This window comes from Acipenser ruthenus, chromosome 8 (assembly GCF_902713425.1).
Source record: "Acipenser ruthenus chromosome 8, fAciRut3.2 maternal haplotype, whole genome shotgun sequence".
Lineage (NCBI taxonomy): Eukaryota > Metazoa > Chordata > Actinopteri > Acipenseriformes > Acipenseridae > Acipenser > Acipenser ruthenus.
The window spans coordinates 50,368,407-50,396,040 of record NC_081196.1 but is presented as its reverse complement, the minus strand read 5'-3'; the positions used below and the strand labels follow the sequence as shown (position 1 = coordinate 50,396,040).

Genomic DNA, 27,634 nt, shown 5'->3' with positions numbered 1-27,634 from the left:
CTGTAATGATATATTTTAGGATCTGACATCTATGGATAAGAACACTTAAAAAATGGCAAACGACAACATTGCAAAATAACGTTCTTAAAATATCGTTCTTAACAACAGTGTAGTTGCTCCTGTTCATCATATTTGCCAAAAACCTGAAGATTATGTCAATGGCTGCCAATGCTGAAACCCACAAGCAGATGAGAACATGAAGCATATATGGGAGCTACTGTAAATCATAGTCAGTACATTAGGTCTGTAAATCAAAAATGCCATCCTTCTTTCTTAATTAGAAGATCTGGCACCTTTTTGTTTACAAATTAACCCCTGCTTGGAAATAAGTGTTAGTGAAAAGCACACCTAGAGAATAAAATGTTTATGAATTAAAAAAACAATTATATTCAACCACTGGAAACGTTATCATAATGCAGCTGTTCCATTACCCTGCTGTTATTATTAGGAAACTCAATGGGCCCTTCCCATTACTGTGGAATTGGAAGGGAGGAAGCATTCAAGGACAGGGCTGCGCATGTCTGTTTCCTCCTGCAGAGTTCTACAGTTAGGTTGCACTATTACTTTAGCAACGAGACCCTGATATACTATTGAAGAACTCATGATAAGTGTTCGCTCATGATAACCAGTTTGTCATCATTTGTGCCTTTTGTTTGCTTCCTTTTGACTGTGACGGAATGTTTAACCATAGTCAAAAAACTGTGCTGATTGATACACAGTAGTTTTATTTTCAGTTTTTACAATATTGTGCTCAGTTCTGGTCACCTTGTTACAAAAAGGATATTGCTGCTCTAGAAAGAGTGCAAAGAAGAGCAACCAGAATTATCCTGGGTTTAAAAGGCATGTCGTATGCAGACAGGCTAAAAGAATTGAATCTATTTAGTCTTGAACAAAGAAGACTACGTGGTGATCTGATTCAAGCATTCAAAATCCTAAAAGGTATAGACAATGTCGACCCAGGGGACTTTTTTGACCTGAAAAAAGAAACAAGGACCAGGGGTCACAAATGGAGATTAGATAAAGGGGCATTCAGAACACAAAATAGGAGGCACTTTTTTACACAGAGAATTGTGAGGGTATGGAACCAACTCCCCAGTAATGTTGTTGAAGCTGACACCCTGGGATCCTTCAAGAAGCTGCTTGATGAGATTCTGAGATCAATAAGCTACTAACAACCAAACGAGCAAGATGGGCTGAATGGCCTCCTCTCGTTTGTAAACTTTCTTATGTTCTTATGTTCTAACCCCACTAAATTATGTGAATGGTGCTGGATTGGCAGCACTGAGATAAGATACCTCGATATTTATCCATAGAGCCGACACCCTGAGCCTGGACCCCTGCCCTGGAGGGAGGAGACTCTATGCCCAGGCATTGCACTTTTTAAAAAAAAAAAAACATCTGCAAATGTACATATTGCCAGTTGTGCAGTCTTTTGTGGTGGCTTTGTAATGTAAATACCCTCTCTCCACTGAGCACTAAGATAACCAAAATCAATTCACACCTCTCTACTAGGAACTGGTTCTGAACTCAAATCTTAATACACTGGTGGCTGTCAAAATCTTTAACCACAATGTACACCCCAGTGTAACCACTAACCCTGCCCCCTGCAACATTGTGCCCCTACATTAGTAGATTTAATACATACTAGATTTTGTACTATGTGTTTCTTTCCAAGGTGCGTGTCAGTGCTACAGGGGAGCCGGCAAATGTAATTAGGAGTTAGACATGATTCTGAGATCTCTGCTGATGTTACCAGGGCACGATTAGTACAGCACGAAATTATATAAAGTGAATCTAAACTACAAGATGAATGCATTAGTTAAGATAACTCTGACATTTCAGGCCTATACCAAGTTGTTCTTTAAAAACCGCAGTTAGACATATGCCTAAAATAAACAGCTCAAGTCTTGTTAACAGTATAAAACATAAAAATGAGGTTAATAGTATCCATTGACAGTAAGCGCCCAATTCAATTAACTTTTTCAGAGAAAACGCATTTTTGGGAAATGCACTGAACAAAGCAATTGGGGAGCAATGCTGGTTGTATTTCTTTGGCACACCGATGAAGTGTTAATTAAATAAAAATAAAAACTGCTCAACGTTTGTGTTTATTGTTGGACTTCTATTTCCCCAAAACGTTTCCACCTCCCACCCAGTAACATTAAGTTTGTATTGAAAACCTGGTATCTGATCTCTGCCCCTTGTGGTAATACATATCCTGATATTCGCTACAGCACAATTACAATGGTACAGTCCTTGCAGCGGTGTACTATTCAGCACATTTTAGATTACAGTACCAGCCACCAAAACACTTTAAATTGAAGGCACTCGTTGAAATTGAAGGCACCGCTCTTTTAAGTATTTTACATATCTATTGTTTAGAATAAATTAAACATTACTTACAGCTTGGACTTGACCGGTCAAAAGAACAAGCAGTGTTAGCGACAACAGCAAACACCTGGCAAAACAGAGATGCACGGTCACATACTGTACAGCAATCTACTAAACAGTTTGTTTAAAAAAAAGACATACGGTAACTCACCTTAAAGTTATTATTTGTGGTCTTATCATCTGTAAAACTTGCATCGCTCTAGCCCCTTCTGTCCTCACTTCAACTGTAATATTACCCGTATCATGTGGACCAGTTGCTACTTCATGACCAGGAGATCTTATTTATCTGAACGTAGAAGACAATAATTAATAGCAAGTTAATTTAGTGAATTTTTGTTTACATTTTATACCCAACCACATCTCCAAAAGCTGTTGTTACAAAGTTAAAGAAAATAGTCTTCAAAATCCTAATGAAAACACTTTATAATAACAATCAACGATGTGTTTACAGCAATTACAATACGCTAAAATTAAATACCAAGTTGTACAAACTTTATTGTATCTTGTCCTGAAAATGAACGACGCATCAGCTGAAATGCAGTAAACCACCGTTTTGGGTATAAAATATATATGACAATAACCGATACTAAGTAACACGAAATCGACTTACATTCACGCGTGACTTTCTTGCTGAGATTTTTTTGCTGCGCTGGATTCAAGGCAAAGGTAGGAATGTGTACCTCCTTTCAGAAACGCTGAAGTGAAAGTATTTTACAATTGGTGCTCCACAACGACCTGAAAACTGCAATATGTACTGTTAAAAGGCTTAACTTTAAAACTTTTACAGAGTAAGAAGATGCTAACTGCTTTCAAACATGAAAAGTAGGTTTGTTTTAGAAGAGTTTGTTCGAAGTCCACTGTTCAGATGGTGATGCTGAGAGGGGTGGAGTAAAAACGTTACTGTAAAAAAGTTAGTCCATTCCAGATAGTTTAGTCCTAGTGTAGCTCACAACGCTATACTGAAGGCAAAGATCAACTGTTAATGGTGTCTGAAAATAAGAAGCTGCAAGAAGGTCACACTTCAAGACATTTCCTGTGTCCATTTTGGACATTCTACAAATGTGTTCATTAATTTTATTTTTATAAAAAGTTTCATTTCACAATGCGATTTCTAAATTGTGCTTGGCTGCTGGTTATAGCGGTCGTCGCAAGTGGCGTACATAAAACGGAAGCTGCGGTAAGTACACTTCATTATAAATTAAAGCAAATTCAGGGCACTACATTTAGAATGGTCATTTGCGGTGGTATTGATTCAAAATACAGTAGCACAGTAATATACCGCCCTACAATACACAAAGTGCTGTAAAGTATATGCTGACCATGTTTGATACTTTTGAAATGGGTATACCGTAGCCTACAATAAAATATTTAATAAAATAATAATAACGGATTTGAGAGAAAAAATAATAATAATTAGCCACTCAGGGGTGTGGGGATACAGCAACTCTAAGCAGTCGACGCGCAAAGATGTACTAGTATCACTGATGCTATCAGCCAGACATACTGGGTAGGTAATGCAGTTCGTTGTGACCAGCTTTGGTTCAAACTGATTAGATGTGTTGCACAGCATGCATGCTTTGTTTTTTGTGCAGTTTACCGTTACAGTTATCCATGCTTTGCGTTTCTTCCTGACTGACTGTTTTACGCACTCTGTTGTCACACGCATCTTGTAGCGTTATATAAAAAAACGCGTTGTGTTCATGGATATTTTAAATACAATATAAGGTATATATTTATTTAGAAGAAGAAAAGTATGTTGAATAAGTTAAAAAAAAAAAAAGTAAATGTGTTAATATGTCTACAGTTTTGCAAGGGATGCATGTTTTCCATAAACCTACACGTTAAATCTTTTTTTTTTCTTTGTAAATTAAAAAGCAATTGGACATATCCAAAAGTAATGTATTTTGAATGTGGTACTCAGATGCTGAGGTTTATTATTGTACCACTGTAAATTACAGAAGAATATATTACCCACAAGTACAGTGTCAATATTGAACTTTCTTTTTTCATTACTTTGTGTGAGATGATTTGTGGTGGTAGAATATAAAAAGTGACTCGAAGAAGGATCAGCAATCTCCTATTCCTTGCCGCCTCCACTCAGCAATGCTCAGATGCTTTCTGGTCATTATGAAAGCCTCCCACTGACAAAACTATTTACTGAAAAGAGGCGGGGTTCAAATAGCCACACATACTCAGCGTATTGCCCAGTAGTCAAAGCGTTTTAGTAAGTAACATAACCGCCATACATAACATGTCCAATATACTTTACAGTATGAACATCATGCTTGTTCCAATAATGATTATTTCTTGTACAGTGGTAAGAGCAGGCTTCATTCTATATTTAAGACAAAAGCTATGCTCCTGTCTAGAAACACCAAGCTCCCACCTCTACCAAGGGAATCTTAGTAGATGTCTTCTTACTATCCTGAATACATATAGTCCTGTATCTACAACACTTAGCAATGCCCGAAAAGAAAAAAAAACAACAGATCTTTTGTCTCTTGATCACACAGAAAAAAACAAGCAATTGGTAATGATTTTATCGTCCAGTACAGTTTGTAGAACTGATAGCAGCATTTTTTAAGATGTGAGGTTTGTTAGTAGCTGACATGGACTGAACTGCAGTTAGATACGCTGGACAATCTGTCTTGTGTGGTCCAGTGGTTAAAGAAAAGGGCTTGTAACCAGGAGGTCCCTGGTTCAAATCCCAGCTCAGCCACTAACTCACTGTGTGACCCTGAGCAAGTCACTTAACTTCCTTGTGCTCTGTCTTTCGGGTGAGACGTTGTTGTAAGTGACTCTGCAGCTGATGCATAGTTCACACAACCTAGTCTTTGTAAGTTGCCTTGGATAAAGGTGTCTGCTAAATAATAACTTACTAAAACTTTGGCTTTCATTGGAAATTGTATAGATTAGCTGGTGGGCGTGGTCAGTTTAAAGAAGTCATAGGCTAAATCCCTACATCTTTTTAGCATCATCAGCATTTGACCAGCCCCTTCTGGTGTGCTGCAGATACTTTGGGTCTTTCTGTTTCTAGAAATGTTCTCACAAATCGTTGAGAGTATCATAGTCTGGGGGTATGTGAAGGCAGCTGTTTGCCTGCCTGCTGGTATGTCAGGCTCACATTCGTACAGCATACAGTGGTTTAGATCATGGTGATCTGTATTTTCATGTAACTGAGAGCTCTAATTTAGAAGTTACAGGCGTGGCAGGGGATGACATGCTATGTATTGTCAGGAAAATGAGTCAAGAGGTTGTTACTCCAGCAGTGTATCATTTTATTCCTACTGGAACCCCCTTTGTGCCATATTGACACCACTGCGCATGGCACAACCCCAATAAAAAATCCACACAAGGCATCAACCATTGTCTAAAGTTGAAAAGACACAACGAATCAATAGTAAAGTACATTTACAAATTCTAACGAGAGAAATCTCATCACTGCACCATTGAAGTATGGTAGTATGGGGTAACATACTATCTTTATCCAGATTATACACCCTTGGGGATGCATACCCCTGACAATGTTTGCACTTTTAAAAAAGCCACCAACAGTCTAAAGCCTTTTTTTAAATAACAATTTTATTTAACTCATTAGAAGCAAATAGACTTTAAACAATTCATGATTAAAGATTTGTGAATTAAGTATTCCAGCCTTTTTTTCTAAGTTTAAACTAGTACCTTTTATTTTCATATACATTTTAACTAATGTACTATTGTTAGAGCATGCATGTGTAATTTACAACTACAAATGGCACAACAACATTAAAACAAATAGCAGGTTACAGATTGTTAGTTGCTGTTATTTAAACATATCTGAATTAATATCCCTGTGCTTCATAAAGCTACATTTGCCAAACTTGAACTCATGACTGTTATGCGGATATTGGTTGATGCAATCCAGGAGGATATTTTGTACTGTAAAATGCTCTGAAAGTAATCTAGCTGTGGCTTATCAGGCGGGGTATCAAAGTTTGATTTTGTGCTGCACTGTGTAAAGGAATAGAATAAGACAGCTATCAAAAAACGAAACCCTTTGGGCTTTCTTACACATGACAGCTATACTCCTGAGGCTAGTCACAGTGGAGTGGAGTAGTTTTTTTAAAGGATACCCTAAGGATAGGAACTTAGCCAAAGAAGATAACAAAGAGCTTCCTTTAATCTTACAACATGTGAGCATAAGACACCATTTAAGGCTCATTATACCCTGTCCTTTATGTTACTCATGTGGTTATAAAGAAAGTAATTTATCACGAAACATAAACCTGTTGTTTTCTGTTTTATCGTGGTTATTCAGTTCAAGAGGTTAACCCCTCAGGTTCCTTTTTCTTTTTAGCAATGCATCTGCTGCAGTAACAGCTTCTCAGTTTGGGATTGTCCTTGTGTTTAACTGGGTTAACTGAATAGAGAAAGCAGCTACTAATGGTTGAAGCAAGCCTTTTGCATTTGGTAAATTTGGTTTTAATTTCCGTGAGAAAGAAAAACACGGTTCTACATTGTAACCAAGAGGCATAGGTTCGTTGTTTTCAGTAAATTCCCTCTCTTTTCTCTGTAGCTTTCTCCAACTATCTTCCAGTTGGCATTGCAGAAGAGTATTGACGGTAGCTGAAAGTAAAGCCACCAAACTTAGAACCACTGATGAAGGCATTAGTCTAAAAATGTATCACTTGACTTAATAGATTTGCATAAAGTTTAGGAATAAGTGTTTTAATTTATGGACGATCAATAATAGTGCAATAACTTTCAACTACTCCGAATAAGGTAAACGTAACCCCCCCCCCCCCCAAAAAAAACAAAACACAGTAAAATAGCAATTTAAGCTATTACAGTATGTCTATAAAAATGAAATACTATGCTCAGTAAAAGTATGAAATCAGTGTGCTTAGTTAGTTCTCATATTTCTATGACAAAAAAAAATTGAGAAGTACCAGGAGTGTTTTGCAATAATGACTATAATTTTATCTGGAGACTTAAACTGGCCCTTGGCTGACTTGGGAAAACAAGTTGACTGAATAAATCAGCTGATAGAAAACCTGGAGATTCAGTACCTGTCTTTAGTCCTTGCTTTGCTCATGTGTTTCTTCCCACTCAAATACAAAATGCAAATGTACATAAGCTGTAATACTAGCAGCTGTTTTCCAATATTGTGAATCACATTTTCTATTCTCTTAGGCTTATGATAGTTTCTGTGGGTGGCGTCTGGTCAATCCATTCACTGAACAGTGAGGGGTACACTCAAGGGGTACTTACTATAACTGTTTTTATAAAATGCTAGGTTACTTTTAAATTTAGGGCATGAAATATGAGGGGACACTGGCTATAGCTGGGACACTGCTAGCAAGTCACCATGCTTGGCTAGCGAACACCACCACGACATTGTCCTGTGACCAGTTGGTGTTTCTGTGATGTGATGTACCGTTTATGGCTAGCTTGAGATCACCAAGCTGGTTTAAAAGCCAGGCTTCCAGAGGCAAAGACATTCAAAACTAAATATCTGCTGCCTGATGCACCATACCCAGTTTTTAAGTACACTTGCAGGCCTGTATTCGCCACATGCATTGTGGTTATAACTGTCCTTATTTAACCCAAAACTTATGACTGGCCTGCCTTTTTCTTGCTTTATTGTGTGAATCAGCTGCTCTATTTATGAAAACATTGTCTCATAACAAGAATTAATCAGAGTTTGACGTAACATGAAACATTTTCATCAGCATTTTATTACTGATTACAAAAGGTATTGGTGGTTGGCGGCACAATGGGCTTTATTAAAACATTAGCAAGCCAGCAAATGCATTAAAGTCCTGTATATCTACAAACATGCTAATGCATTCTGAATATGTTATCCCTGGTATTCTATGGTGTTGTATCTTTTTCTGAACCTCCTAATCTGATTGGGAGAGTTAGTGAGGTATCTGATATTTAAAAATGTTCAAGTAAGTGCTTACTTCATAGCCACAGCCATAGGACTGACTATCAGTCAGGGTTTCCACTATGTAGTGAGTTTTTTCAAGTGAGACAGCAGCTCATCTCATCAGTAGGGTGGCGCAGTGGACTGGCAATGCACCTTTCACTAGTGGATGAGTGTTTTTTTAATTTGACCTTTTTTTGTGGGTGGTCTCAGCAAGAGTGAAGTAGACAGGTGTCCATTTCCCAAATCAACCGTTACACATGAACTGTGATTGATACTATTGATACCAGGAATGGACATGAACTTCCGACCTACCAACGCCCCCCCCCCCCCCCCCCATCCATCTTCAAATGCAGACAGATGCTGCTCATGCAGACAGTAACTGATACATTAATGCTTCTTTGATATGTAGGTTCATTTTGATTCACAAAATATAGGGGTTAATGTTACTGTCATTTAAAATGACCTTTGTTTTAATTCTACTGCTTTTCTATAAGCATTATAGGCCACATATTTTGAGTTATTTTTTTTACCTTGTATGATTATACTCCTAAAGGCACCATGGTAACTGAATTGTCCACCCCTCCCCCCCTCTACACTGCCCAGGTGATTTAACAGATTTTTATTTTATTTTTTAAATCTGGAATCGGCAGTTAATTTTCTTATTTTCTCCCCAATTTGGTAAGCCCAATTATTGTTTTTTTCGACCTGGCTCACCGCTGCCACCCCCATGCTGACTCTGGAGGGACGAAGACGGACACACACATCCTCTGAAACGTGTGCCGTCAACTTCTTTTACTCGGGCGCCCAGCCAGTCTAGAGGGGTCGCTGGTGCACGGTGAGCGGAGGACACCATGGCCGACCTAAGCCCTGCCCCCCCCCCCCCCCCCGGGTGACGCTCAGCTAATTGTGTTCCGCCCCCTGGGAATTCCCATCCACAGTCGGCAGTGGAATAGCCTGGACTCGAACCAGCAACCTTCAGGCTATAGGGCGCATCCTGCACTCCACGCAGAGTGCTTTTACCGGATGCACCACTCGGGAGCCCCTGATTTAACAGATTTAAAACACCACGCTTGGAAAATACCTCTTTGAGAAAGACATATTAAAGGAAATATTAAGATAATTCTGCTGGAACCACTGGAACGCTTGTCACATGCCTATTCTGAAGGTGCTCCTCTGGACCGGCTGCTGTGCAGCTTAGCAGTTCAGAGGTTCAGAACAGGAATGTGTATGTTAAGAAAACAATGTTGACAAGTTGCAGCCAAGTGTTCTTGAGTCAACCTTGAAAGGGCTGGAGTGATAGCCATGGCTGATTCATTTGCACTGCTTAATGTCTTTGGCCCCTCCTGTTGGCTCTTTCACATGCATTGCTTGCGTGGGTGATTCGTTTGTAACAAAGCTAGCGAGGCCAAGTTTGACTGAGAATGTCATATTTGATTTCCCAGTCGTATGAGTCCGATTAATTGAAAATCCCCTTTTCAGGAAGATTTGATAACGGAAGTGACTAAATGGTCATCAGTACCTTGAATTACTGAAACAGGGGCAGATTGAAAAATATCTTTGGTGTTAGTGTAGGAACAATAATCCTTTGTCATGATATTATTATTATTACTATTGATAACCATGTTATCGGCAGCAATTGTGTTTGACTAAATGCCAATGCAATTAAACTATTGAAAAAATTGCTTTAATTCAGTCCCCTTGTATTGTGGGAGAGAACAGTGGTATGGTGTTATTTTAAATAAAAAGAGTGCATGAGAGAGAGAGCAAGATATACTAACTAAGGAGAAATTATACACTAGCTAGTTTAAGTTAATCATTTACTAGCTATTTCTCATTTACCATTTCATCCTCAGAAAAAAAGGTCATAGGTAAGTCAGGACCACTTAAATGTGAAATCCTAACAGACTTTTATTCTTGTTTCTCATTTGGCATGATTACATTATAATGCTAAAATTGCATTTTTCTTTCTAAATCAATTTGTATTTCTGTCATGATTCCACATTTCCGAATCTTAGTTCAGCTTCTGAAAGTATGATCTGTCCAGTTTTTCATTCGCTGTGCTCTAAAACATGTTCCAAATCCAGAACTGGTCTACCTCCATTTCCATGAATAGTCCTACTCATAACACTTAAGCATGGCCAAAAGAGATAGGACAAATACATTTTTAAGACATTGAAATATAAGGGAGAAATTAGAAATGTCATGGTGTAAAAGTTTGCAGATGTTTTCAAAGCGGTGTGCTTTTGTGGCTGCTCCTTGCATCTTCTATAGCTGAGGTTATGAGGTTATACTGTAGTTACAGTCACAGGCAGGGATTAGGTAGACCAGTAGTCCCATTCAAGAATGAATACATGCACTTTATTTAGAGCAGGGCAGCAAAGCTATACTAGAGCAGGCATGTATTGTACCATGTATTGTATCCCAGTCCTGACCTAATAATAGTTATTATTTATTATTATTATTATTTATTTCTTAGCAGACACCCTTATCCAGGGCGACTTACAATTGTTACAAGATATCACATTATACATTATTTCACATACAATTACCCATTTATACAGTTGGGTTTTTACTGGAGCAATCTAGGTAAAGTACCTTGCTCAAGGGTACAACAGCAGTGTCCCCCGCTGGGGATTGAACCCACAACCCTCCGGTCAAGAGTCCAGAGCCTTAACCACTACTCCACACTGCTGCCCAAAACCATCATGACTGATACTATGGTAATATGGTTTATGAAGCCAACTATTATTTTTGTATTTCAAAATATTATCAAGAGAAAAGGCTTTACAGTGTTTCAAGATTCTGAACGAGGCTAGTCTGGAAAATCGTACATTTTACCCTGCAACTATGCCTTCTGATAGGAAAGTTCAGACTTGTGTGGAAAAACAGTTGTGTTCCATACAATTAATACAAGTGAGTGTTATAAACTAGAGTGACCAGCGTGTTTATAACTTTACGGTGTACACCAGAAAAATAAATCACAAACATGTGTGGACATATTTTCCAGACCTCGGGCAGTTTTATATTCACAGCTTGCTGTTTGTTTAAAGGTTCGTATTCCCACTGTTAGCTTGGCTTTACTGTTTGTGCACTTGATTTGATATAATTATGTTTCTTAATGTTGGCAAACCTGACCTTATACCTACTGATTATTGATATAATTTACTCCACAGTCTGAGATTTCTTTATCCTAGGGCTTGATTAGCTCAAACAAGTGGTGAAACATTTTGCCAACCCCTCCTATAGCAACATATAATAATAATTAAAAAAAAAAAGATGTGGGTGTAACTGATTGGAAAATATAACTGTACAATGGAAAGAATAGCTTATATTAGGATAGCCGCATTATATTGTTTGACCTTTTAGAAATATAATGATTTTCACAGGTGGACATTCTCAGTAGAAGAGGAAGCAGACTTGATTGAAAATAATGCTTTGGCTTCTGTTAAGATCATTGTACAGCAATCCTGTTGGGTTGTTTTTGTTTACGCACTGTTGAGAGCACTGAGAGTGTTTTAGATCAACCAAGGATGCAGTGCTTTCATATTCACTACGCCCCTGAGTCTCTTTGAAAGACCTGACCCAAGAGCAAGGGGAGGATTTTAAAACAAAGTGATTTGTGTTTGAAACAGCTTTTTTTCAAAGGAATATACAGTAGTCTACAGTATTAAGTTAACAAGAGACCACAATATGTAATGTAATTTTTTATAGCACCTATTGCATTATAATGCAAATAGCTCTCAAAGATACACATCTTGGATGTGAGAAGGAGATGTCACTTGTCAAGCCTTATAACTTATACCTACAACGAAGCCAAAAGGAGATACAGAGCAAACCGTTTTCAGGGATTTAGTACATTTAAAAAAAACCTGTGATGTTTTTTAATTTAGTCAGATCCATTTTAGTGATTTTTTTTTATGTGTGATTTGTATGAATGGCAGGATGAAATATGTAACATGCCTGCAGTCTGCTGGGACACTGTCAGGAGGTGAGTGGTGTGGGAATTAATGAATGTCCACAAATCAGGTGTATTTACAGTGAAGTGCAAATGGTTCTCCAAACAATAAAATAATAAAGAATAATACACAGTCCCAGTTGTGCAGGTGCTGCCAGTCCTGGAACAGGTGGTGGTGCTGTGACAGTGCAGGTTGCATCAGACCTGGAACAGGTGGTGGTGCTGTGACAGTGCAGGTGCCGTCAGACCTGGAACAGGTGGTGGTGCTGTGACAGTGCAGGTGCCGTCAGTCCTGGAACAGGTGGTGGTGCTGTGACAGTGCAGGTGCCGTCAGACCTGGAACAACAGGTGGTGGTGCTGTGACAGTGCAGGTGCCGTCAGACCTGGAACAGGTGGTGGTGCTGTGACAGTGCAGGTGCCGTCAGACCTGGAACAGGTGGTGGTGCTGTGACAGTGCAGGTTGCGTCAGACCTGGAACAGGTGGTGGTGCTGTGACAGTGCAGGTGCCGTCAGACCTGGAACAGGTGGTGGTGCTGTGACAGTGCAGGTGCCGTCAGACCTGGAACAGGTGGTGGTGCTGTGACAGTGCAGGTACATAACTGCTTACTTTGTACATAATTATTAAGAGTTTGATATGCAAACAGTGCAGCCTTGAAAGAACTGAAATTGGCCGATCATCAATGTAACCATTTGCATTCAGTGACATTTAAGTTAATAAATGTTTTCGTTTAACACAGTGGCCAGCTCTGCACAAAACCAAATGTTGAAATGATTGCTCCCTGGTTATCTGTACACAGCACAAACCAGAAGAAGAGTTCTGTGGTAAAAATATTACCATATATCAACATGCCCACTTGAATTAAGGTTCTGACCAACTTTCAGAATGTAGGTGCTCAGGAAGAACATATTCAATGACCATGTGTAAATGCTGAGCTGTCAGAATGTACAAAGTACACTCCATGGGCTACTAATTCATCACCACTTTAACCACAGAACAAATACATTGTGGTTAGGTGAGACTGTCTGGGCAGACAAAGATTTGCGCCAGTTTCTTTTAATTTCCCTTTGTTGTGGTGCCAGTGGTTTAGTCCTGAAAAAGAAAGCAGTACAAATATAAATATATATTACAGGTAATGACTTTTGAAGGATTTGCTACTCGCCAAGCTTTGTCTTATCTTTCTACCCATAAAAGCCAAGGAAAGTACTGACTTCCAAATCTACAGCGCTCAGCCTTTCTTAGGGTGCCAAAAAATTTGTGGTTTGCATCTAATGAAACTGAATTTCTTACAGTGATAACAATGCAGGCTGTTCTGTTTTCCACTTAATACCCTATTTGTTCAAGAAACATGGTCAGGGATGAAATGTCCCCAAGAATCCCTTTCTTGCAGTGTGTTTTTTAGAGATTCCACTTTCCCTTACTGACAGACAGGGTTGTGTTTCTTTAAATTCAGCCCTTTGTTCTCAACAGTCACATAATGTACATATGGAACATACTGGGCATACCAATTCATAGTAATAATGTTTGTATTTTAAATCAGCTACTTTACTCAGTGTGTCCCCCTATATTAGGAATCATTCGTCTCACACAGCATGCTGTTCCCTTTTTAAACTCCTGTACCATCCGTAACTAACCCTTACTGTCCTTCATCTGTACATATCTTTATAGGCTTTGGCGAGTCATGACATTTGGTCGTTGTTTCATGTTGCTGTACAGATCAAGTCTTTTTTATACTGTATATCACGCAATGCTACTAGATACTGCAAGGTACTATACTAAAGGATTTTACTCTCAAATGTTTCTTAAAATGTGGGAACTGGTTTCAGAAAAAAAAAAAACTATCATGCAAATTTATTTGTATCGAGGGGAAAAGGAAGCATTCCAAACCCTCTGATTCCTCTGGGCCCTAATTTGGACAATAGCCCAGTCAAATACATTTGAAAACTCACGCAATGCCATGTGTTCTGATCCTCTGAGCTCAGTTTTTTTCTGCTGCTGTGTTAAAAGAGTAATTCATTTTTTTTACCTACTGTATTGTGTTAGAGGAAACTTAATTAGGTATTCACCCATGCTGGTTATATACAGTATTGTTATTGATTAATGGAGTAATCTGCTTGGATATTTATGTGAATTACAAATAAATCTTAAAACTAATTAAATAAGGATCTTGATTCCGTCACTCTGCACTTTGAATGCCTGCATTTTATAAATGGCATCTATAAATCAGTTTTTTAAATTTGTAGTTTTTGTATTGTTTTGCAGTGTTCGTATTCTACTTCAGTAAATGTAATATTACAGCCTTAGCAACATAAAGAACAGTATTAGAGGGGAAAAAATGAAACCACATCCTGTTATCTAGAATGTTGTGCTATTTTAATAACCTTAAGTAATGTATGCCTTTAATGACGCCCATAACCCACAACCCCTTAAAAAATGTCATACGTAGTAATACATTGTAATAATTAAGCACACTAAAACCTGGACATACCTCGATGTAAAACCTTGAACTGGAGGATTTACTTTCTCGAGACAAAACACAAGGTTTGTGTCACATTCTTCTCTGGTGATAAAGCATGCTCATTTGTGCGGTTAATAATAGCATTGATATCCTCCATAGCTGCCATTATCTGTAGATAAAAGGGGTGTGTAATAAGTTTGTGCTGCTGCACCTTCTATTGCTAATGTCTCCTAGATCATTTATAAGCAGGCCACTTCTAATTGTTTGTTTTATGGAAACTCCTCTGGCAAAAACCAATGACACTCTTCGATTTGACCTGTGAACTAAGATGGGCAACATATTTGGGTCATATGACTTTGTGGTTTACAGATGATAAATACTTAACTCATCTAAATATTGGCTTCATGCGGTACACATATTTATTATGTGATTCCCTAGGTCAAGTTCGTGGACGTCTTACAAGAAAAACAAACCTTGTGGGAGATTTCTTTTGCAAAGCTGCCTCGCTGCAGTGTCAAAGCCTCATATTTCAGAAACAATTTGAGGTAGTGACTTCATATTTTCAGGGTTATATAAATCCTGTACGCATAACCTGTTAATATTTATTATTATTATTATTATTATTATTATTATTATTATTATTATTATTATTATTATTATTATTATTATTTATTTCTTAGCAGACGCCCTTATCCAGGGCGACTTACAATCGTAAGCAAATACATTTCAAGTGTTACAATACAAGTAATACAATAAGAGCAAGAAATACAATAGCTTTTGTTCAAGCAAAGTACAAGTGTGACAAAACACAATACAATAATACAGCAGATAATAGTGATAGTTATATCAGGATATGATTAAATAGTGATAGTTACATCAGGATATGATTAAATACAAAATACTACAGGTTAAACACTTGGCAGATTACAGTATTCTGAAGTACAGGATTAAATGCAGTAAAATAGGGGGCAGATAAGAGCAAAATAAAGCACATTTAAATGAAGGATGATAGTGTCCCAGGATACAAACAGAGGAGTTCTACAGGTGCTCTTTGAAGAGGTGAGTGAGATTGTGCTTCACAAAAATCTCGGTTTTGAATCCCAAATGCAACTGTTTCTAAAACAAGAAATAAATCTGGACCTGGCCCCGTTTTAATTTCTACTTTGTTTCCTGCATATCTTGGTTTTCCCATTTAAACTTCCACCTGTTTGTGAAGCAGAAGCAGGTTTGTTTGGCTCACAGTGTCACATAGTGGTTTGGGAGAAGAAGCTTCTTGTCTCAGATCAAGACCCCTCAGCACAGACTGTGTATCTGAGTATGTTTGCAAACTGAATAAAAAAAGATAAGGGGATTTTTACTATGTAGATGTAATTGAAGCTGCTTACTCTTTAATAGTTCTCTCTCCAGTTATATGTTTCTGGAAATAATGAGTGTACAGGATTTAAACACTGTATTTCACTGTTTTGTAAGACAATTGTTAATTTTCTAAGACTAATGAACATAATTTCAGACCAATCAATTAACTGCCATCACATTAATGTAAGTTTGAAGAACATACCTACATAGCTGTCAACATTGAGAGATGAAAATAAGGGAGACTCTTAAATGGGGGGGGGGGGACAAAAAGAAAAGTAAAAGTTCAACCCTAACAAATTGCTTTCAAACAACATTCCCTTTGACCTTGTGGCTCTGATTGTACGTGTAGGTGGCACTTTTCACAGCAGCCAACACTTTCCTGGATGGGCAGTATTTGTGAGCTGGTTCAGTGTAGTTTATCTTGCAGGAAAGAAGAGCACACAGTGGAGTTATCTATGCTCATCCTATTCTCAGTAACAATCTTCCTCAACATGTGAAATGTTCTCTCTGAACTAGCATTGCTGTGAAGGATGCAGAGCAGTGCCTTCCGAAGCCAAGTGTCTGAACTTCTCATTCTTCCCTGGAACTCCCCAGAATCTGTCTATTCGGTCTTTTTTTTGGTATTTCTGCACCTGGAATTCAGCCATTTCCTTCCAAAGTCTGTCTAAATCCAGTTTCAATTGTGGAAATCTCTTGCCTAGCCTAAACACTGCAAATACAAATATCAAAACATATTAGCTGCTATAACTGCTTTCTAGACTACCATAGTTGACATTTTTAGAATACAGGTAGGAATACCAATGTTACTATATTTCATGAAATAAAATTTCTGTTAGACTGTGATAATTAAAAACACTAGCCACACTAAAAAAAATACAAAATGAAAACCTGCTTGGGGGAGACATCTAGCCTTAAGGCTGGGTCCAGCACTTTGAAGTTGGAATGTTGGTACAGTAATACATCTCAAATAGGACAAAGGCCAAAATACTATTATTACGCTTTTAAGTTAGCATTTCTAAATGGGTTACCAGCTTGCTCCTCCATCTCTCTTATACAAAGTCTGGAACAGCTGGAAAGCTGTTAAAAAAAGCAAACAGCATTAAGTGGTCAGAGTTTTCAGAGCTCAGATTAAACTTGACACTAACTCATTCAATTTAAGAGGACTGAGAATGAACCACTTGCCTTATTTTTTTTAAACACACTAAGGAAAGATTTAAAAACCCAGTGCACTTGAATATGTAACAAAACATCCCAATACTGACCACAACAAAACAATGTATTCAGTGATTGCAGGTATGTTTCCTCACTCTGATGCTAACATCCCTAGCCCACAGATTTTCTGTAGTGAATGTTGTGTTAGAACTCTGAGTGGCAGGAGCATTGCTTGTCTGTATTCATCATGATGACCATGGGGAGACCACAGGGTTGCTGTAATAACCTCTGATGTTGCAGGGGAGCCACATTAATGGCTTATGGGTAACAACAGTGATTAGGAATGTAATTGCATACACTCGGATTTGTGAGCGTGTTTATGGGTTTCATTGACCACAAAATCTGTCAAGTTCACCCACACCTAGTGTGGTACTGTATAGTAATGTTTTTCATATGGATCGGTTACACAATAACTTGTATCCAACACAACTTTGCTGCAACAAAGTCATTTACTGCATGCCGCGTGACTCCAGCTGTTATTTTTTGGCTTCTAAAAAACTAACTTTTTTGTATTTGTAGAATCTTCGTTTTAGAATCTTCTTTCCTCTTGCAGTACCTGTTTCACAATACAGGATTTCAGGATTTCAAGAACAACACAGTTCTGTAGAAATCATACCTGCTAGTCTACCTAATTATAATGCTGAACTGTATTTAGCAGACTGTTACAGCACCAAGAACAGCTTTGTGAAATTGGTCCCAAGTTTCTGTTAGTTACAATATTTTGCCAACATAAGCAACAGGAAAATCCTATTCTAACTACATGCAAGGGTTAACTTTTTTCATCATTTTAATCCACTTGTATCAGTGCTCTGCAACCATAGCACCAAAAAAATAAATCAACATTTACAAAGAACACCGCTACAGACTGACATTTCCCAGTTCTTTCTCATATACAACCTTCTCAGTTAATACTAATAATTATCAAGTTGGCTCTTGATTGTTGTTAAAAGTTGCCGTTGATCCGTGACTTTCCAAACAAACTAAACAACCGTCAGAGTTTTTCATTATGTTTAAAAGAAGCCTCACTTCCTACCAAGTACGGCAGTAACTCAGACACCGGTCTCACCCCATAAGGAGAGAATACTGCAGTCACAATCTGTACAAGTGCATTAACTGGCACATGATATAAGCCAGGGAATGTTTTGGTAAGGTTTAATGTGATTAAAGTGCATTGGTAATGTGTTTGCTACTGTAAGCCAACAACATTGCCTCAAATTACATGCTGCCATTACCACATAAACCAATGGTTTAGGTTAATTCATTTTAAAGAGGCCCCATAAGTATGGTCTGCACAAATGGATCGGACAGCATGACATGGAGTTTTGTACTTTTTTCCTTAAGAAAACCCATACATTAGCAATTCATGCCTAAACACATTGTGCAATATAATGTGCAAGACATTAAAACTCTTCATTCCTTAAAGCTGATCAACAAAGGAAAAACACGTACATGGAAACGGCTTGATCCCAACCTGGATTTATTATAATAACACCATAGCTTAATAAATTGATTTGTTGCATGGCTGTCTCCTGTGTTCTAATTAGACCCACTTGACTGTGACAATCTGAAACACAGGGCTGCAAAGTGACTCCAGAGGCCCCATATCCCTTCTTTACTGCAGGGGGTCTGACCAACAGCCATGAAACTGCAGTGTCTGTGCTTTTAATGGTGGTCACCTGATTTCATTAGGAACGACTGCTTTTTAAACTTACAATGGTTAACTAAACAGCAACGACCCAGGTTAATTTTTACTTCTTAGGTGGTCAAGAAGCATATAATTGCCTGACGTTTTATCGCAAGCTAATTAAAACATGTGCAGGGGATTGTTTCTCTTTAACTGCACAGTACATGTGGAAACTATGAAAGTTAATGCGTAACATGTTTTCCTGCTGTGACTGCTGAAATAATAATTGAATGATAAACATTGTAGTGTTATATTTACATGCATTTACATTATAGGGATGTGTGCAGTATATTATACCAGTACCACCTGCAACTGGGCTGTAATCTGTTTGAGATAGGTTTATTGATTAATATCACCTGTGTGAATGATACACAACACTCCCAACACGCTTTGGGATGTCCCAGTAGCTGTTAAAGACTAGTGTGTTTGTGTGTGTGTACTTTCCTGAAAATGAGATGACACATTTTAAATGGAAAGATTGTGGGTTAGCAAGCATAAAACAGTAGCAGTGGCAGTAATTTGTACTGCAGCACTGTCACAACCTCATACTATCTGAGCATTTCGTATTTGCATGGACATATAAATGCTACAAGCTAACTGTTGTGTCAGTAACCTTAGCATTGACCTCTGACCCTATATAGCTGCCAATTTGAGATGATGTGAATCTTTTGGTTTCACCATGGTAGAGATGACACACATTCAGATATTGTCATCATATTTGATATCAGCTGAGGTCCTTTACGGGTGTTATCCAGTAGAAAGTTTACCCCCTGGCCGTGTCAATGATAAACAATTTCTATAAATGTGCTTTTCACATTATACTATGCTACAGGGGGTGCGTGTTGTTGTCCAAAGAAACACACCTTTCTAGTGAAATAAGAAATCTATTGTTTCTTCTTTGGCTAGTCACAGGTGTTTGGTCTTGTAAGTAAAGCTTTTTTTTTTTATTGTTTTAATAATGTAATAACCCTGCAACACAAACATCTGGGCTTCTCCCATTTGCACATGTGCGCCGTGTGAAGTCCCTCACTAATAAACTAGGCCAATGCTTAGATGAGCCTCAATCCATCACAAGTACAGAACTGACTTGGCTGAGCAGATGAAGGAAAAAAAAATAAAGTAATATGGCTTAATTTAGCCTGACAAGTTTATTAAGGGTACTTTTAAAAAGCAGGTAGTCGATTCGTCCAGTACCAAATGCTGCAGGAGCACGAACACTTTAAACTAAATTTGTTGTCTGGATTCTAGAAAATATAATTTCAGTCTGACGAGTAGTTCTGCAATCTGATTGTGAGATGAGATTCATGTGTAGCGTGTATCATCCTGCAGCGTCTGCCTGATTTCTAGACACTTTGGCACTTTATGACAGGCAATAAGACCTGAAGAGCTGCTGCTGAACTCAGGTGACAGCACCTCAACACAGACTTCGCAAAAAAAAAAAAATCAATCACAGTGTTTGAGTACTTGTAATCAACACCACTCACAGGCACAGTAAAACAAACAAACAAAAAAAGATAATTACAATCTGAAACTACTCTACTTATTCATTAGCAATCATTTTTGAAAAGCTCATTGCTTGCCAATAGGAGTCTGGCACAGTCACTATTTTACTTTAATAGGTACTGAATTAAAAGTCTATATGCTTCTGGGGGTTTACTTTAATAACTAGTACTGAAGTAAATGTCTACAACCTCATTTTATGTTATCCTCAGCTAGAAACACAGCAAGACATTTTAAACCTTTAAATCTGTAGCAGTTATCAAGACGCATGCAGAATGGGACCGTGGAAATTTGGATCACCCCGAAATAACCCCTTGACTTGCACAGTGAAGAAAGTACAAAACAAAGGTCAGACAAACACTGGGACATGTGCACATAATCATTTCATAAGCAGAGCAGAATAATGAGTTGTGCAGTTACAACTGCTTTCACAGAATTATATTACTGGTTCTGTTTTTTTGTGATAACATTTTGGACTTGAATTGAAAGTCAAAGACTTTTTAAATGGATATATAATGTGACACGTGTACTAATGTACAAATGGATGTTTCGTGAACCAAACAATATTATCACATAAACTAAGTGGCAAGGTGGTGTGTGGCCAAAAATGACACTACACCAGTGGTTGCCAACCTGTGGTCCGCGGATCACTTTTGTTCTGTGAGTAAACTCCAGGTGGTCTGCAAACAACTCCCTGAATTAGGTTACACAGTTCTTGCAAAATCCAATTTCTACACAATCACACATTGTGCTATTGCTATTACTAAGCAACACATCAAACAGCTTTAACCACATGATATATAATTATAAGATGATGTGTATGTAGTCTGCATGTGTCCCCTTTATCTGTTCTCTTTTATATCGGGTGTCTTTGTAAATTAATAGATGTTAAAGCTCCCTTTGTTGCAATACCCAGCATCGCCTTCAAAGCTGCCATTAACTGAAACAGCTTTCTAATGAAAAACAAATACTAACTAAATAACTTACACATTATGAAGGCACATTTGTCTTGTCAAAATTAGACACTTCTATTTTTTAGCCAGCATTATTTTAACGTAAATGTATATCTTTTTGATCTGTGCTCATTCTACTGCTTGGTCAGTGTTCTTCTGCAACAACAGCAATGTTTAGAAAGTATGTTAGTTAGGCCTACGTGGTCTTGAAATCAAAATGCTATATTCATGTTGTATACATACGCATTGTGAAACAGTTAAGTAAATTAGAATAAACTATGATGGGCTACTGTTTTCTTATCTCTGCATTTAACAGCCAAACTGAGGTAAACCGGTTAAACTGCACTTGTCGATCTGTTGCTCTACCCCTCTTACTATGCACTGGACTTCCCTGACCTAAGCACCGTGTTACTGTAGTACAGTATTTCATGTTAGATTTCGAAATGTCACACTTTTCAATTTGTCAGTTTTTCGTTATGTGGAAAAATACAAAGCGGTATGCAATTTAATATGTTAACATTATTCAGCAGGTTTCAATTGAATTATATATATGCATGTTGTTGACCAACTTATTAACTGTTAAACATTTTAATTCTGTTCGGACTGCTTGATTCATCTACACTGAGAATAATGTCTTTGTTAAACATGGTTTGATGCCTGCCCCATAAGAGAATGCTACTTTGTCAGAGCCGCACAGTATGCGCTTTCTTATTTGCATTTATTTTCAATCACATTGTGCGTTTGTCTGTTAGATTTAATTTACTTAAAGTAGATTATTGCAATAGTGTTTATTGCAATCTATTTCCCTCATGATGAGCACAAGATCTGGAGCCTTTCAGCAAACTTGTCAGCTGGTGGTTAACTCAACATACCTAAGGCAGTAACACAGGACGCATCTTTCTCTTTCTTTCTTAACCCTTAAAACTTATATACTGCAGAACTCACTGAACCGGCATTCATTTTACCTCTTCTTATTAGTCTTATTACACAAGGTTCATGCTTTCCAGCAGCCCTAGTGGTTCTATGCCAGAATGAGTATAATCAGGAATATTTAACACAGTAAACATTAACAGTATCGTCGATGCAGTGTCCAGTTCTCAGAATTCTTTTAAATAGAGCCCTTGGTTTTACCACTTTGGTTCATGACGTCACTCAAAACCCACTGCTAACAGCTGTGTTGAAATTGGAGAAGTATTGCGCCCATCCATTTTTTAGGCTTTGTTATTATTCACAGTGGGAATGTTTGTACAGTTGTGCTAGGGAATGTATCGTTGCTGACAGTAACACAGATTCATTAAGCTCCATGTATTTGTACACTCTTTACTGTTTTATGACTTCTAGTTGCTCTATTCCAATAGTAGCTTCAGGGTTCCAAATAAATGCTGTGGATATTTCCTTGAAGCCCCTAGAGTTGAAGAGTTAGTATCAAAGAAGATCTCTAATAATAAAAGTTAAGCATAAAATAGGTAAAATATTAGAATCTTTATACTTTTTACAGTTTACTCTTTATTGGAGGCCAGAAGTCTTCCATCTTAAACATGTTTCTTTTTAAATCAAACTGCTTAAAAGTTAAAGAACACCAATACTAATTATCTGCTGTCATTATCTGTAAACATGTCTTTATTTTTGAAAATATAACTGTGAAATAATTTCTAGTAATGACTACATGCTTCAGATGCACTAGTCTTAGACATATGGCCCTATGGATGGCAGATAGACTCCCAGATTATGGGGATAGCTTGTGATAAAGTATGTCCATGCCAAGGTTCATCGTAGTTGAATAAGTACAGTACTTCTGTAGTTTTACGTAAAACATTATTGTGACATACGTACGATGAGATAGACAGACAGAGTCCGATACTTTTAATAACGTGTCGTAAAAATATCCTTCTGAGGTTTCATCATAACTGGATGATACAATCAGAAAAAAAGACAGACAGAGACTCCATTTACCCCTAGACTCTGTAACACTCATTAGACAGATGTTCTTTGGAAATATTAAGAAAATGAAGTGACGTGCAAACAGGCAGTTGGACAGACAGACAACCTCCATAGACCCCCAGATTATGATACACTTAATAATACTTATTAAAAGAATGTTCTTAGTTATTTCCATCACAAATGGACAAGCGATAATTAAAATGTAAGTATGATTATCGGTGGACAGACTTCATGTACCCCAACATTTTGGCACATGATAAAGAAGGTGCATAGCACATTTTGTGGCACTTGGACAAGTGATTCTCTAATATGATTCTCTTATATGCTGGAACCAGAAACCTAATCTGTCGATTGCTAAGAACGCATCACTTGTTTTACAATAAATGACTAAATGAACGATATCAGATAGGTAAGTCAATGTTAAGTGACAGTTACAGTAAGTTACTCTGAAAGCAGTGGCTTATGGAGACATCTTGGTTTCTGCTCACTGTTTTGTCAGTCTCTATCACTGTCTGTTAATTTTGCCTCACAAGGCTTCTGTGGACAATTTAGCTGCCAGACAATATGTCATACGACACTTGAGGTGTCAAGTTTAAATTTGTACACACTTCAGACGTTTATACTGACTCCTTTCATTATGTTCAGTATCTTTTGCTTCACAGTTACTTAAACAGTTTATTTTAGTTCCACCTGGGTTTTTAGCAATTTAGAGTTTAATGCCACAATTTATATAAATGTATGGAAAACTATATGTTCTTCCATTTGAACTAATTGGGTCTAATAACTGCTGCCCTTCAACTCTCCATACTGTAAATGTGTTTTCCCACAGCGGTGAATTATTGTTGTTTCAGTATAAAGGGTAGCAGAAACCAACATTGTGAGAACATGGTAACAATACAGAGGGTTCCAAAAGATTCTGTAGTGAGTCATGTTTCAGCTGATGTGCCAAAATCCTTCATTGGCTTGGTTCCCAACATAAGGAAACAGCTGTCTGCCTCGACTAGAGCACGTTTCCCAGGCTGTGAACGACTTTAACAGTCATCTAAAGCACAATGTGCTTCTAAAGGTGTTAAACAGCATACATGAAAAAGGAAATGGTTATAAGAACTGAAATAATAAGAACATAAGAAAACTTTGGGAATGAGAAAAATCCGCTCTGCACATCAAGGCTCGTCCCTTGTTGGCACTCCATTTGCCCCAAATAGATGGATCTAATTCAATAGGACAGAAGCTAGTGGTTTTTTAAATATCTCCAATGCTTTAGAGACTGCTACTCTACGTCACCTCATAGGCTATTCCATGCATCTATAACTCTCTGTGTAACAAACTTCTATTCTAAACGTACTTTTACTCAGCTTCTATTTAAGCCTTCTTGTTCTTCTCTCTATGCTAAATGTGAAGTAGTGTCTTGGGTAATTTTATCTAGACCATTAAGGATTTTATAGACTTCAATCAAGTCCCTTCTTTTTTTCCAGGCTGAAGAGATTGCATTGTTTTATCCTTTCCTCATAGCTCATAGCTCATTTTATGCCTGATGCATCTCAAAAGAGTTTTTTTCCAAAGCACTCCAAACTGATTAGCAAGAGAATGGTAATGTGCAAGGGTATTCCCACTGAGTCATCCCTTAGGTTTCACTTTTGCTAATTATGGGATGGGGACTACCTTCCTATCCTGTACACTGTGAGACCTTGTTTTAAGCACAGTTTGAAAATCTGAATCCTGTAGGCTGAAGTTAATTTCTGCCACCTAGTGGACACACTTATTTTGCATCATTGCTACAATGGTGATTTACTTGATTGGTCAGGTTTGAAAATAAATAAAATAAATACATGCTTTATTGTTTGCTCCTGTTATTTGTAATAGTGTATGCAGTCTTGTTTTTTACTGAGATAGGAACTTGCTTGTATTTAAGAGACTAGACGGAAGCCCTTAGTTCTCACATTTGATATTGGGCACATGGGTATTGTGAAGCTCTCTGTAGCCTTTTGCATTCTATTGTCTTCAGGGATTGTTTAGCACTGCTAATATAAATGGTGTTGCACTGTTATGTCTTAACCCCTCACATACCTTTTTATTTATCCTACATATTCAACGGGACACTCACCACCTGCATATTGGAATTGTGCTCTTATTCTTAGTCGATCACACCCATTCTCGAGGGGGAATGTGAACAATTTTTGTGATATTTTGTTTATTGTTTTTTCAGGGGTGCAGTGGTTGTGGAAAATGTGACTGCAGTGGAGTGAAAGGACAAAAGGTAAGCATACCATGTTTTATAATAAATTATTGTAGAAGCTATTCTGTAACCTATACATTAATGTAGCTTATAATTAGGGCGTCTGATTTTCGGGTTTCACCCGATTTAACCCGATCCCCCCCCCCCCCCCAGCTTTTTTTTGCATTTGGGTTAAACTCCGAAAACTCCCTGAATAGGCACATACTGTATATGAATAAACGCATGCGCAGTTGTCTGTGTTTCAAATGCAACAGAGCAGAATTGGCGCCAATGACGGTAAGCTGAATCGCAGAATCGCTGAGGCCCAAATTTATAAAGGGGAAAACCCGACTGCAAAAAGCCACGTAATGTGCGTGTTCAGTACGGCCGCATTCAGCGTCAAAATAACAACCTATTTTATAAGACTAATTAGGTAAAGCAGGCTATTTCGCAATCAAACAATTTAAATACCCCTCACCACAATTAGCGGTGGAGAATTACACACCTCTCACAATAAATAGCTGGTTTGGGTCAACCCTGCGTGTGTAGGCTACACATTCCAAAAGAAAATGAATGGCACACAAAGACCTCAGCCTGGTACTAACCATGGTGATGAGGATGCTCAAAAGCGAATTAGTTACTGGACTTCGCATATTAGTTCAACTTCTTATTTCGTATAGAATAATTCCAGACATATAGACTTTTCAAACTTCAGAAACTATAAGTTTTATTTACTTACATCCATGGCAGTCAAACGGGCAGGATAATCCTTCCATTGTTGCACAGCAATATGTTCAGCAACAATACAGCTTCATACAAATAGTCTTCAGTTTAACTACGACTTATATCTTCTTAAAGTCTTATGCAGTTACAACTCTCCTATTTCTTATGTTTGTCTATATTTCTTACTCTATGTATGATTTTAAAGCATATCTGTATGATATATATGGTTGAAAAACTGTATTTGCTGTAGCTACAAACTAACTGCGTCATCTGTCCCTCTGTCCTTTTTTTTTTTATTTTTAATGTTTTCTTTCCAAGTCGAATTTAAACAATACTGTCTGAACCAGTATTGTTAAATACCAGAATGCCATATTACAAAAAATAAATTCTGTAGGCATTACTAAAGTAACGGTGGAGGATAAGCCCTCATTGTATATGAGACTTTTTCATTCGTGCGTCTCGGAATGTCGTTCCATCTTTTCTTAATCTCCTCCACCGTTCTTTTAATAATGCCTACACTCTAAGAAGTAAAGGTTCTCATGCTTTGCCACTGTGGGGAGACCTTTTCAGGTGCTTCTAAGAACCTTTTTGACATGGATTCTATATTGTCTATTTGCAGACTTTCTGTTTTGTCACATGAAACATGTATTGAAAATTGGAGTTTGCAAAACAATACAGTACCGGTATTATAAACCGTAATTTACAAACTGACTTGATCAGAAGGGTTAAAAAATTAGCTCTTTGCAAAATGTTATTAAATGTTTCTTTGTTCTTGCTGCAGACAAGTCTCCCACATCACCTTGCCTTTTATATAGCCTACTGTCTGACTGCGGAAAATTAACGCCTGCTTTTCAGAGTTCTTAAAATAATCAAGCAAATACGAGGCCCGCAATTACCGGCAGCTTTAATAAATTGGACGGAATATTTAATATACCTCATTTGCAAAACCCCCCTCCTAATTTTAGCGGTTTCGTTCAGAAACGCCCCAGAATTAGGCTACATATGCATATACAGAATTACATATGCATCAAGGGCTAAAATGCACAGAGACATTGCCGCTGCAAATCACGTATTAATTGTATGTTTATGTCATTGCGTGTGTTTTATAAATCCCATACAAGAATTCAGAAACCTCAGCGCCTGTTTTAAGGTCATTAAACATGCACAATCCTTTTATAAATCTGGGTCTCAGTGCGACCCAACTGAAGCACATTACATGGTTTTTGCAGTCGGTTTTTCCCCTTTATAAATTTGTGCTTTTGTGCTTAAGCATTTGTTTATTTCTTTCTAAATAAAAGCTGATTTCTACCCGGTCCCGAATATTTATTCTTTCTTGA

The 27,634-nt window shown here is 37.7% G+C and overlaps 2 protein-coding genes across 4 annotated transcripts in view; one reads left to right on the top strand and one right to left on the bottom strand.

The window, feature by feature from the left end:
* Positions 1-3,238, bottom strand: part of LOC117406566 (collagen alpha-2(IV) chain-like) — an 83,387-nt gene extending 80,149 nt beyond the window's left edge. Inside the window, exons 1-3 of one of the 3 annotated variants that reach the window (XM_059029141.1) lie at positions 3,002-3,238; positions 2,543-2,677; positions 2,404-2,458 (exon numbers count right to left, since the gene is read on the bottom strand). In XM_059029141.1, coding sequence (XP_058885124.1) covers positions 2,404-2,458; positions 2,543-2,586 — 99 coding nt within the window. In that variant the 5' untranslated portion in view covers positions 2,587-2,677; positions 3,002-3,238. Of the gene's footprint in view, positions 1-2,403; positions 2,459-2,542; positions 2,678-2,883; positions 2,945-3,001 lie in introns of those variants that run through there. The other 2 variants (XM_034010652.3, XM_059029142.1) reach the window with 2 other exon arrangements.
* Positions 3,239-3,324: 86 nt separating this feature from the next.
* Positions 3,325-27,634, top strand: part of LOC117406567 (collagen alpha-1(IV) chain-like) — a 72,057-nt gene continuing 47,747 nt past the window's right edge. The window contains exons 1-2 of the mRNA XM_059029143.1: positions 3,325-3,568; positions 25,566-25,616. Of these exons, the coding sequence (XP_058885126.1) occupies positions 3,494-3,568; positions 25,566-25,616 (126 nt within the window). The 5' untranslated portion in view covers positions 3,325-3,493. The remainder of the gene's footprint in view (positions 3,569-25,565; positions 25,617-27,634) is intronic.